This window comes from Pelophylax lessonae (genome assembly GCF_965119305.1).
Source record: "Pelophylax lessonae genome assembly, chromosome: 6".
NCBI lineage: Eukaryota > Metazoa > Chordata > Amphibia > Anura > Ranidae > Pelophylax > Pelophylax lessonae.
The window spans coordinates 170508813-170522015 of NC_138773.1; the positions used below are offsets into that span (position 1 = coordinate 170508813).

Below are 13203 nucleotides of genomic sequence, written 5' to 3' on the forward strand. Positions count from 1 at the left end.
ACGCTGGGAAGAAGGAAGTGGCGGCCACACGGCGGAGAGGAGCATGCCGGGTAATATGGAGTGTCAGAGGACGGCTGGGGATCAGTGATGTCCATGTGTGACGGACAGGTATGGAGGGCTGTGCTCCAGGATAGCGGACACTCACTGTGTGCTTAACTCTGCACTATGTGCTGCTGTGTGACGGTGTACGCTAAAGAGTGTTTAATGTACAGCACAGTGTACACTGCAGAGTGTGTAATGTACAGCACAGTGTACACTGCAGAGTGTGTCATGTACAGCACAGTGTACACTGCAGAGTGTGTAATGTACAGCACAGTGTACACTGCAGAGTGTGTCATGTACAGCACAGTGTACACTGCAGAGTGTGTAATGTACAGCACAGTGTACACTGTGGAGTGTGCCATGTACAGCACAGTGTGTAATGTACAGCAGAGTGTACACTGCGGAGTGTGTAATGTACAGCACAGTGTGTAATGTACAGCAGAGTGTACACTGCGGAGTGTGTAATGTACAGCAGAGTGTACACTGCGGAGTGTGCCATGTACAGCACAGTGTGTAATGTACAGCACAGTGTACACTGCGGAGTGTGTAATGTACAGCAGAGTGTACACTGCGGAGTGTGCCATGTACAGCACAGTGTGTAATGTACAGCACAGTGTACACTGTGAAGTGTGCCATGTACAGCACAGTGTGTAATGTACAGCACAGTGTACACTGTGAAGTGTGCCGTGTACAGCACAGTGTGTAATGTACAGCACAGTGTACACTGCGGAGTGTGTAATGTACAGCACAGTGTACACTGCGGAGTGTATAATGTACAGCACAGTGTGTAATGTACAGCAGAGTGTACACTGCGGAGTGTGCCATGTACAGCAGAGTGTACACTGCGGAGTGTGTCATGTACAGCGGAGTGTGTAATGTACAGCACAGTGTACACTGCGGAGTGTGTAATGTACAGCACAGTGTACACTGCTGAGTATGTAATGTACAACACAGTGTACACTGCGGAGTGTTTAATGTACAGCACAGTGTACACTGTGGAGTGTGCCATGTACAGCACAGTGTGTAATGTACAGCACAGTGTACACTGTGGAGTGTGCCATGTACAGCACAGTGTGTAATGTACAGCACAGTGTACACTGTGGAGTGTGCCATGTACAGCACAGTGTGTAATGTACAGCACAGTGTACACTGCGGAGTGTGTAATGTACAGCACAGTGTGTAATGTACAGCACAGTGTACACTGCGGAGTGTGTAATGTACAGCACAGTGTGTAATGTACAGCACAGTGTACACAGTGGAGTGTGACATGTACAGCACAGTGTGTAATGTACAGCACAGTGTACACTGTGGAGTGTGCCATGTACAGCACAGTGTGTAATGTACAGCACAGTGTACCCTGAAGAGTGTGTAATGTACAGCACAGTGTACACTGCAGAGTGTGTCATGTACAGCACAGTGTACCCTGAAGAGTGTGTAATGTACAGCACAGTGTACCCTGAAGAGTGTGTAACGTACAGCACAGTGTACACTGCGGAGTGTGTAATGTACAGCACAGTGTACACTGCAGAGTGTGTAACATTAAGCACAATGTACAGATCAGACTGTGTAAATACAGTACAGTGTAGAGATAGATAGTAATGTACAGCACAGTATACTGAGTGGAGCATGTAACATACTGTACAGAGGAGTGGCGTGGAGCATGTATTTCACTGAGCAGCAGGAAAACCTGGTAGATGGGAGGGGGAAGGGCAACGCTGAAAGTGTGAAGATTGACATGAAATTCTATAGAATATATTCCTGGATCTTCTGATGGGCATTGACTGAGGGAAACGTTTGTCTCTGTGTTTTCCATACTATGAATAGATTCTGTTCCTCAGATCAGTGACAGATGGGTTTTCTTATGAAGTGATATTCAAGTTTTTCCCAACGGGGCCAACAAGCCCTCAGCCCTAGGCGATGGGAAATCTCTAACCCAACTCTCCTTTCATGGCTGGTCCTGACTAGTTCTGAACCATGTTCTTTGGTGACATTTCTAGGGTGTACACTTTAAATCCTCACCTGCCTGACTGGCTCATAGAAATGATTTTATAAATAGAACTCCTAATAAACTGATATCCAATCCCTGTACAGTAGCAGTAACAGAGAATACATTCTATACATTTTCTGCCCATATAGAGATAGGGAGAGGGTATGAGTATGCTGTAATTTATGTTTTTCATACTGTAGGTTACATGAAGTGAAGAATTCAAGGTTTATCCTCATCATGCTGCAGGCACTGGCTAAATTCCCGCTGCGTTCTTTGGCTTCAGGATGTCCCTTACATGTCCAGGCTGCATACAGACAAATCTCTGTCCTTCACCAAGGGACTTGTGTAAAGCACTGCCTTGTATTATGTCAGCAGGGGACACATTTAAGGACTAGAAATTATTCTGATAATATAAAAGCCGGGACTGAACAACCAGAGGAAGATGTACATTTTGGGAGATTGTCAGAAAGGTATTCTGTAAAAACATCTTTTAGAAAATCCTCCCCGGACATTCAGAACATGCAGTATGAGGAGGATAAAGAAGACGACAGAAAGGCAAAGAGAACGCAGAAGAAGTACAGAGGAAAAGCCAACACCCCATACTGGTACTTCTTAAGGTGCAAGTCCCTAATCAAAGAGGGAAAGGTAACTGTCATTTGCCTGTTTTATGTTTTCTTGCTAACTGAAAACCTTAAAAATATTAAAAGAGTAAGGCCCCTTTCACATAGGTTTTCGATCAGGTCCGTCTGTTAGTTTTTTAGGCTGATAGGATCGGATAGCAGCGGGTGTCAGCGGAGATGTCACCACTGACATCCGCTGCTCCATTGGGGTGCATGGAGCAACTGATCAGGTCCGCCTAAAAAAACTGACAGGCGGACCTGATCGGATGCTCCATGCTCCTCTGTGGAGCAGTGGATGTCAGGGGTGATATGTCCACTGACACCAGCTGCTATCCGATCCGATTCTGTCCGTGAAATCCAGACGGATGGAAACCTTATTTTCCATCCATCTGGAGGATCGGATGAAAACGGACTGGCGGTCCATTTTTCATCCAATCTCCGTCTGCAAAGTAAGCGGAGATGGACCTGTCATCCGCCTGCTCAGCGGGGATCGGCAGATCGATCCACGCTGAGCAAAACAGAGTCCGCCGGGCAAAATGCCCGTGTCAAAGGACCCTAACGCCACTTTTTTTCTTAAATCTTTTATTTATTGAAACTAGGAAAAGGCAGATCCAGAACATCACTTTAATAATATATAGACATCAACATAAGCAAGTACGATATACGGTCAGTGGTGAAGAGACATACACGCCAAGGACACATTACCAAGATTATTTCCAGTATGGATTTAGCTTTTCCATACATAGTCTAAAAAATAAACCACATAAAGAGAGGTATGGAGCTGCCCACTCCCTTTATCTATTCTGTAAGGGCTCTTTCACACGGGCGATCAGTTTTTATTCTCCGCTCCGGTCCTTTTTTTTTTTTTTTTCACAGAGTGGATGACACTTGTGTCATCCGCTCCGTATGTCCGCATATCATCCCATCCGTTTGCGGATGATATGCAGACATAATGTAAGTCTATGGCATTGCGGATGTCAGCGGATGACAGCACTGACATCCGATTTTGCTTCCTTTCCGTTTTTTGAACGGAACAAAAATAGGGTTCTGTTCCAAAAAACGGAACAGAACTGAAAGGAAGAAAATCGGATGTCAGCGGATGGTATTCCGCTGACATCCGCAATGCCATTGACATTCATTATGTCCGTAAATCATCCGCAAAAAAATAGGATGATTTGCGGACATACGGAGCGGCCGTGTGAAAGGGCCCTAAGGGAGCAAAAGTGAAAATAGGGAAGCTAAGAAGGGAAGAGAGAAAAAAAAAAAAAGGTGGGGGGGGGGTTGAGGGGTGGGGGAGAAGGGAAAGGAAGTTTGAAGTGATGTAAATCCAGTTCTGTAGGGAAAAATAACAAGAACAATAGAGCCTATACAATTGGTAAAAAAAACCCTATTGTAATTGAATGATAGTAAAAATTATTTTTCCTTTTCAAACTGCAGCCACTGTCAATTAAAATAAAATGTAATGCATTTTGGCAACCTGGAGGCATTCTGTATACCATTGATATATGGACCACCCCCAGAAATGTAATTCCCTGCTTGTGTGATTGGCTTACTGATTTTCCCAGAAGTCTACACTAAGATACAAATCAGATTTTAGGCATCCTCTGCAACAAACATGTCAGTTTTGGTGAGATACTCCCAAAGGGTTAATGACTTCTAAAGGGATGCAGACCCTACCAATTTCTCATTAGAACACTGCAAGTGCATCAGATAATTAATCATGAAAAAGTCACTCCCATTCGGATTCACCCTGCACACAACAAACAGCTTTATAAATTTTGTTAAACTCTCTGCAATATACACTGCTCAAAGAAATTAAAAGAACACTTTTTAATCAGAGTACAGCATCAAGTCAATTAAACTCCTGGGATTTTGACCTGGTCAGTTAAGTAGCAGAGGGGGTTGTTAATCAGTTTCAGCTGCTTTGGTGTTAATGAAATTACCAACAGGTGAAGTAGATGGGCAACAATGAGACAACCTCCAAAACAGGAATGGTTTTACAGGTGGAGGCCACTGACTTTTTTCCCCTTACTCATCTTTTCTGACTGTTTTTTTCTAGTTTTTCATTTTGCCAGGGTCAGTGTCACTACTGGTAGCATGAGTTGATACCTGGACCCTATAGAGGTTGCACAGGCAGTCCAACTCCTCCGGGCTGGCATATCAATACGTGCCATTGCCAGAAGATTTGCTGTCTCTCCCAGCACTCAAGAGCATGGAGGAGATTCCAGGAGACAGGCAGTTACTCTAGGAGAGCTGGACAGGGCGGTAGAACCCTTAACCCATCAGCAGGACCAATAGCTGGTCCTTTGTGCAAGGAGGAACATGATGAGCACTGCCAGAGCCCTACAAAATGACCTCCAGCAGGCCACTGGTGTGAATGTCTCTAACCAAACAATCAGAAACAGTCTTCATGAGGGTGGCCCAAAGTCCTGAGGTCCTCTACTGGGCCCTGTGCTCACTGCCCAGCACTGTGGAGCTCGATTGGCATTTGCCATTGAACACCAGAATTGGCAGGTCTGCCACTGGCGCCCTGTGCTTTTCACAGATGAGAGCAGTTTCACACTGAGCACATGTGACAGACATGAAAGAGTCTGGAGAAGCCATGGAGAACGTAATGCTGCCTGTAACATTGTTCAGCATGATCGGTTTGGTGGTGGGTCAGTGATGGTCTGGGGAGGCATATCAATGGAGGGACGCACTGACCTCTACAGGCTAGACAATGGCACCCTGACTGCCATTAGGTATTGGGATGAAATCCTTGGACCCATTGTCAGACCCTACGCTGGTGCAGTGGGTCCTGTGTTCCTCCTGGTGCAAGACAATGCCCGGCCTCATGTGGCGAGAGTATGCAGCCAGCTCCTGGAGGATTAAGGAATTGATACCATTGAATGGCCCCCCCAGCTCGCCTGACTTAAATCCAATAGAACACGCCTAGGACATTATGTTTAGGTCCATCTGACTCCACCAGGTTGCACATCAGTCTGTTCAGGAGCTGAGTAATGCCCTGGTCTAGATCTAGGAAAAAATACCCCAGGACATCATCTGACGTCTCATTATGAGCATGCCCTAACCCTGTCAGGCATGCATACAAGCACGCTGGGGCCATACAATCTACTGAGTACCATTTTGAGTTGCTGCTGCAATGAAATTACAGCAAAATTAATTATCCTGCAGCATAATTTTTCACTTTTATTTTTGGGGTGTCTTTGAATATAACCCTCTGTAGGTTGATTATTTTTATTTCCATCAAACGATGTGGCATCCTTTCATTCCTAACACGTTACCCAGTCCATATCAGTATAGATATCCAGCAGGATATTTTTCCCCATTCCAATCTGATGTGTTTTCAAAGTGTTCCTTTAATATTTTTGTGCAGTGTACATTGATCACCCAGAGGGGATTGTTTTATTTTCACAACAGAACTGGAATGAGCCCCTGTTCACACTGAATGCGGCTTTGAACTGGCGCTACTTCAGCCTGATTTCAAAGCCACAGGACAGTGCGGTTTCATCTACGGCTTGCTGACATCTGTGCAAATTTATGCACAGATGGCAATGCAAGTCACACATGCATTAACCAATGATAGTGCAGGAACTATTTTTCAAATCAGCCTACTTCAACTATTAAGATGGTGCCATTGAAAGACATTAGATTCAACTTACAGTGTGATTTGCAAATCGCATGTCACACCTGAAATTGCACCAGTGTGAAGGGGGGCCGAATCTTTAAAGAAAAAAGAAAATAGGCAACATCTGTCTCGTGCTGTCTATTCCCCATTTTGTATCATAAAGGTCTCATTCAGATGGATGCTGACACCCGTAGTCTGTGAATAAGCACTTTATTTATGTGGCTTCAGTGTGTGCAGGGCGGCTCACGTGCATCTACATAGCTGTCAGATTGGGAGGTTGGGACGAGTGGCTGTGTCCGTGCAGCCGCTGCATCCCTATAGACATGAATTGGCTGTCTACACACAGCACTTCACGGCTGAAGATGCATAAACATTGCTAGAATGGAAAGAGTAGGTTTGTTGGTAACTAGGCAAGTCTGCTTTTAGCACAACTGCAGAGATCTATCGCCAAATCTAGGTTAAGGCACAGAATATTCAATGCTTCTTTGCAGCACTGTATATTCACCATCCCCCCCCATCATGTAATACATGTATCCAAAAAGAACTCGCAATAGACAGCCAGTAAAGTAAATGAAATTATAATGGTTGTAAATCCTTACATATACTCAGTGAAGTGACTGGCCTCAGGTGATACAGAGAGATGAAACCGACCCCCCCCCCCCCCCCCCCACATACATTGTGCCTGTTTATCTGCGGATTTCTCTGCTGTCAGAAGGCAGGGGGCAGAGAGCTGAAATGACACACTGCAGAGCTCAGTCAGGAGAGCTCTGAGAGCTTATTGGAGGTAAGGGACACACCCCCTTCACACAGGAACTCAGCTGGAGCTCCCTCCCCTGTCCCCTTTTTTTCTCTTGGTGTCATGAAAACTTGTCAGAAATTATTCACGCTGATAGCAGAGGAAGAACGCAGCATACAGAAATGACACTTCGTACTCTTAACTGTGTACACACTATAGAAGAATATGATTTGCTCATATTTCATGTCTGAGGTTTACAACCACCTTTTAACTTTTAGATTCTAGCACTGTTGCAGCATTTAAAGTATAGCTAAAAGCAACACTTTTTTTTTTTTTAGTTTTGGATAGAGTGAATATGGATTAGAACACCTGTCAGTTTTTATTGCTGTCTGGGCTCCCGTTAGGAAGATTTACCCTCTATATTTGTCCTGATTCTCATTGAAAGTGAAAGTAAAGGAAAATCCCAAATTTTGGGCTGTCCCCAGAAAAGTAATAGAGGTAATATCTTCCAGTGGGGACACTGGTTCTGCTGACATGAGAGTCCCCAAGGGTTTCCCTTAGTTTTCTGGGATCTCCCCTCACTTCCTGTTTGGCTATGGGACAGGAAGTGAAGGGAAAACACCGCAATGGGACACCGATAGTAAAAAAAAAATAAAAAATCTGATATGTGTATAACCTTCCCTTACCCTATCCTAAATGGGGGAAAAAAAGGTTTTACCTGTAGTTCTACCTTACTATAAGTAGCTCAATGACACATTCCTGTTGCCTGCAATTGCTCCTTAAAAGGTTAGTTCACGTTTACCAAAAAACTGCCTATGTGAGTACTTGTAGATTAAAAAAAAAATTTGACTAAAGTGGACTGATGCCCTTGATTTAGGTGTAGGCCATTTACATACCTCCTGAGAACAGTATCTCTCCTGTACTCAAGTGGTATGCGGGAAGGTGAATGTTCTAGGTGTTTTTTTTAGGCACAGATAAGGTGGTCTTGCTGCCCCCTCAGGACCAAAGCTATCCAAAAAACACTGTAAGACAATAACAAGAGAAGGGCGCACCGACCTCCAGAACACTTCTCTACTGCTGGATAGCGTGATGGCGTCTACAAAGACCTGGTATGGCTTACGCATTTCGAGGGAGAACCCGTATCCTCAGAGCCAAAATTGCCAATGATCCACCATATACTCCCAGGATGTTATATAGCCAGTCTGCACCGCCCACACCGCCCCGGGATGGGCAAAGGTCCGGGATAAGTGTAGGTGTAAACAGATTGGGATACGTACCCCAGTGTGCAAGTTCATGCAATAGACGCTTCTGCACCATCTATTGCATGAACTTGCACACTGGGGCACGCACCCCAATCTGTTCACACCTACACTTATCCCTGACCTTTGCCCCTCCCGGGGCGGGGCGGTGCAGACTGGGTATAGAGCATCCTGGGAGTATATGATGGATAAGTGGCAATTTTGGCTCTGAGGATGAGGGTTCTCCCTCAAAACGCGTAAGCCATACCAGGTCTTTGTGGATGCCATAACGCTATCCAGCAGTAGAGAAGTGTTCTGGAGGTCGGTGTGCCCTTCTCTTGTTATTGTCTTGCATACCTCCTGAGGCCTGGCTGAAAAACTCCCAGTGATGGCATCTCTCCATCTTGTCTCGTTGCTAGGACATTGCTAAGACATTGTCATTACTGCTCGCCCCCCCATCACAGGAGCTCTCTCTCTACCAGATTGAAGTTTCCTTTAGAGTTACTAACTATAAAATGTGAGGACCTACCTGATTGGATATGAGCTGAATGCACTTGCACTGCATAGTTGCTGGACGTTCTATCTAGTTTTTCCTTTATAACATGTATGCTCCTGTTTGGGCCTCATGCACACTGGATGTTTTTAAAGCTGCTCCCAAATTATTATTCAGGTCGATGAAATGATTTAACATCTAACTCTTGAGGCCTGTAAAAGCTTTAGACACTTTAACAAGTGTCAGGCTATTTTTCTGCTTCCAGGAGGCAAGGCTTCTAGGGGAGTTTGCGAAATGTCCAGTGTGCATGGGGTCTTAGTCTGGAATTTCAGTCCTAGATTGTCATTTTCTTATGTTTGGTAAATTGTTTGTGTTTTTTTTTTCCTTCAGTTGGCAGAAGCCCTGGAGCTCTTTGAAGTACAGATGTTACAAGAGGAGCGATTGCAACCTGAAGAATATAACTACACTATACTGATTGGAGGATGTGGGAGAGTTGGATATGTTAAAAAAGCATTTCAGTTATATTCAAATGTACGTAGCATATGGTAACTAAACACTGCTGTAGTTTTTGCTGATTTAGGCTGTGTACATAGAAATACATTTTACATAATTAAATGATCTGTTTTGTAAACTATCCAAAAGAAAAAAAAAAAATCAGGTCTATATTTGATCATAGAAGTGTAAGGCCCCTTTCACATGGGCATCCTGTTTTTACTCCGGACACCCATCTATTTCTATGGGCAAGCCGATCATCATCCGCCTTTTGAAACATCTGTTTATTTTAAATGGAAGAAAGTCCTATTTTTCTTTCATTAAAAAAATGGAAGCAGACCTAAATGAATGTCAAGAGAGAAACGGTCAGCTTTTGCATCTGTTGTTAGGAGCTGGCACCTGCTGGCGTCCTAACAACCGATGACTCATTAGCTGTCAGCGGTCAGCAGGGAACACCGCTGACAGCTAATGAGTCATCGGTTGTTAGGACGCCAGCTGGTGCCAGCTTCTAACAACAGATGCAGAAGCTGACCGTTTGTCCCTTGACATTCATTTAGGTCTGCTTCCATTTTTTAAATGAAAGAAAAATAGGACTTTCTTCCATTTAAAAAAACGGAAAATGTAAAAATAATTGCCAGCAATAAAAAATTTGTAAAAAATAAAACGTGGAGTTTCCCCTAAATCCATACCAGGCTCTTGGGGTCTGGTATGGATTTTAATGGGAACCCCACACCAAAATTTAATAAGAAAATGCTGTCCCAAAATCCATATCAGACCCTTATCCGAGCAATAAGACCAGTCGGCCAGGAAACCATACCAGGTCACATGCTCTCAACATGGGGGAAGGAACCCCCGAAGGGCCTTGTATGGATTTGGGGGGACCCCACACTGTTTTTTTTTTTTTTTTTGTTTTTTTACCTATCGGTTGCTAAGGATGCGGCAGCTGAAACAACCAGCTATTTTTTCAAAATGAATTCCAACCAGTCAATTTTCGACCGATTTAAACTCTAATTGTTCTAAAACTCGGAATTCATTAGAAAACGAATGTACACAACCAATGTAAAAACTTACGTTTTTTTCATCCGATTTTCTAACAAAAAAATCCTGACGGAATGGATGAAGAAAACGGAACGCCTGTGTGAAAGGGGCCTAAGATAAATTGAGTATGGGCATCTATGTGTGCTCCTAGTTCTCAGACCTTGTTATCACTGACAGCCACAGGTATGAGAACAACAGATGTAAACACGAATCAGCGTGGTTCCTCATAATGTAATAACCATGACAGCCAATCACTGTAAAGTCTGGTACACACCACTAGTTTTTTTTTTTGCTTGGTTGAACGGAAAAAACCCGACCGCTCCGGTCGGAGCCATTGTACTAACAATCCTAAGTTAGTACAGCGATCTCCCCTGCTGTCCTATTGTGTTCTAACAGTGGGATGCCCCCCCAAAAACACTGGTCAGCGTTCTCAACCATTGACTGAGAGCGCTAATCAGGAGCTGGCTGGCTGCTGAATTTTGGCCGGTATGCTAGGCTTAAAGGAGATGTACAGCCAAAGATCATTTGGCTGTACATCTCCTATGGATCACAGGAGTACAGTTTTCTCTGCACTCCTGTGGACCCATTTTCAGCAGACAGCGGGCTGAAGCCTACTCTTTGCTGACGTCACAGAAGTTGGTCCAGGCTCCGCATCATCACGACCACTGAGTCGGGATCCGCCAGATTCCAGGTCCAACACCCTGCTAAGCCTCTCAGTGAGCCTCTGATAGCCTGAGCCGGCCGCTCCATCCCCTCCACAGCACTCTAGTGATCGAGGAGGGGGCAGAGCAGCGCTCTGCTCACGGAGCTGTGAGAACGGAGTGATCGGCGTCGTTCAGACCGATGCTGCATCCACCTAGGTAAGTATGATTCTGGAAAAACGTAAAATCGTACATCTCTTTTAAGTCAGTTTTCAAACAAGCCTCTGAAGTCTGCAGATGGCACTGTACCATTCTCTATGTACATTTGTAACTTTAAAATAAAAAAACTAGCACAGCAGGGTATTTATTAAAATAGTGTACCAAATAAAGACCCAAAAAAACTGGGTAAAAATAATTTGGTTTTGCAAGTTAGTCAAAGAGTTGTTGTCAAGTTACCCAGTGTTTACTAAAGCTGCTAAATTTATATTAGGCATCTAAGCTTAAGTCACCTCTGGCCATGAAGGAGTTAAAAAGATTAAAGTATTCTGCAGTTCTTTTCTCTTTTGTTCATTGACGGACACAGCTCCTGATCTTCTTAGCCATTGGGTTATACTGCCCCCTACAGGAGTAGGACACTAGGCAAAAAAAAATCTGGCTATGCCTATGGGCAGTCCCAGGGTGTATAATCCTTCTCTCTGCTATAGGTAGAGTTAGTTTTTTTTCTGCCTAGTCAGGAGTAAGGACCTAGTCCCTTACTGGGATCTCTGGTCCTGGCAATTTTTTTCTTTTTGGATAGATTTTTTTTCTACTGTTTTTTTTCCTGTGAGATTTACAATCAGCTGCCGGACTGGGCGATGGGCTGGAAAATCTAGATCCAGTGGCCAGCGAGCACGCGCAGACCTCAGCCCTGTGCTAGATGGGCCGTGACATAGCCTCACTGGATGGGGGCTGGCCTGCGAGTTAAATGCTTCGCGAGGTCACCTACGACTGGGTCTCGGCCCGAGTTACAGCATTCCTCTTGGCTGACCCCGCCATTGCGATGGCGAGGGGTCCTGTCTGGAGCGGTGTCCGCCTGGTTCCTGGTATGGTGAGTAGCTGTCCCCCCTCTCCCCCTGGAGGGTTTTGGGGTGGATGTGGGCCCCTCCATTAAACGGTTGGACCCCCGGGCTCCCCTCCTTCCTGTCAGGGCCCCTCCACTTATGCTGGGGCTGTGGGGGTGGTCTGGTCCACCTCCTGGGTTGGGGGCAGGGTGCTATGCTGGTGATGGGGGCGGGGGATGCGCCGCCGGCAACCAGACGATCGGCTGTACCTGGTGGGGGCTCCTGCTTTGGGACATCCCAATGGTTACAGTAAAATCTCTGATGTTGATTGACGGACACGGCACCGACCCCTCTGTGGAGTTGTAAATCTTCTGACACTGCTTGTAACAAAACTGAGTACCTATAGCAGAGAGAGGGAGTATACCCCCTGGGACTGCCCATAGGCGTAGCCTATTTTTTCTGCCTAGTAGGGGCAGTATAACCCAATGGTTAATAAGATCAGGAGCTGTGTCTGTCAATGAACATCAGAGAAATGGATTTTACAGTAAGTCAAAAATCCCATTTTTATGTTGCATTCCGGTTTTAATATTAGTGGAAAACAGATGGAAAAATATGGGGTCCATTCTCCTTCCTTCTTTGGGGTCAGTTTAGGCAATTACAAGTAAGCAATGCCTGAGGCTGTTCTATAATTCACAAAGGTTTTGCTTATCTACGTAATATGGCAGTTAAATACATCAAAAAAACACTGGACCCTTTTTCAGGACTGATATATTGTAGGCTGTAGTTATTATGTTAAGTGCCTGTATGTGTATAGACTTTTATTAAAAAAAATGTTTTATTTTTTTTTAAATGGTAGATGAAGAAGAGAGGTCTGATACCCACTGATGCCACCTATACGGCTCTTTTTAATGCATGCGCTGAATCACCGTGGAAGGACTCAGGTCTACAGTATGCTGTTAAACTGCGAAAAGAACTAATGGATAAAAATATTCAGCTCAATCCAATTACATATAGGAGTCTACTGAAAGCTTACTCGGTGTGTTCTGGACTGCAAAGTGGCTTGGAAATTTTTCAGGTAAGTCAGTGGTCATAATTCAATAAATAGCATGATTTGTAGGCCTTATCCACCACACCTACCAAGCTTGGTGAGTAGTTACTCTTTCTCCCTTCCCTTTTTTTATGACTATTCCAGCAGAGCAGGCCCTTGTGCCAAGTGTTACTCATGCTGTGATTGTTTAACATTCCATA

At 44.6% G+C, this 13203-nt stretch overlaps 1 protein-coding gene across 1 annotated transcript in view; it reads left to right on the forward strand.

Annotated features, from left to right (window-relative positions):
• Positions 1-2265: 2265 nt before the first annotated feature.
• LOC309558687 (pentatricopeptide repeat-containing protein 1, mitochondrial-like) overlaps positions 2266-13203 on the forward strand; it is a gene marked incomplete at its 3' end in the record, with an annotated part of 28228 nt that continues 17290 nt past the window's right edge. The window contains exons 1-3 of the mRNA XM_082261744.1: positions 2266-2674; positions 9135-9275; positions 12812-13030. Coding sequence (XP_082117870.1) covers positions 2267-2674; positions 9135-9275; positions 12812-13030 — 768 coding nt within the window. The 5' untranslated portion in view covers position 2266. The remainder of the gene's footprint in view (positions 2675-9134; positions 9276-12811; positions 13031-13203) is intronic.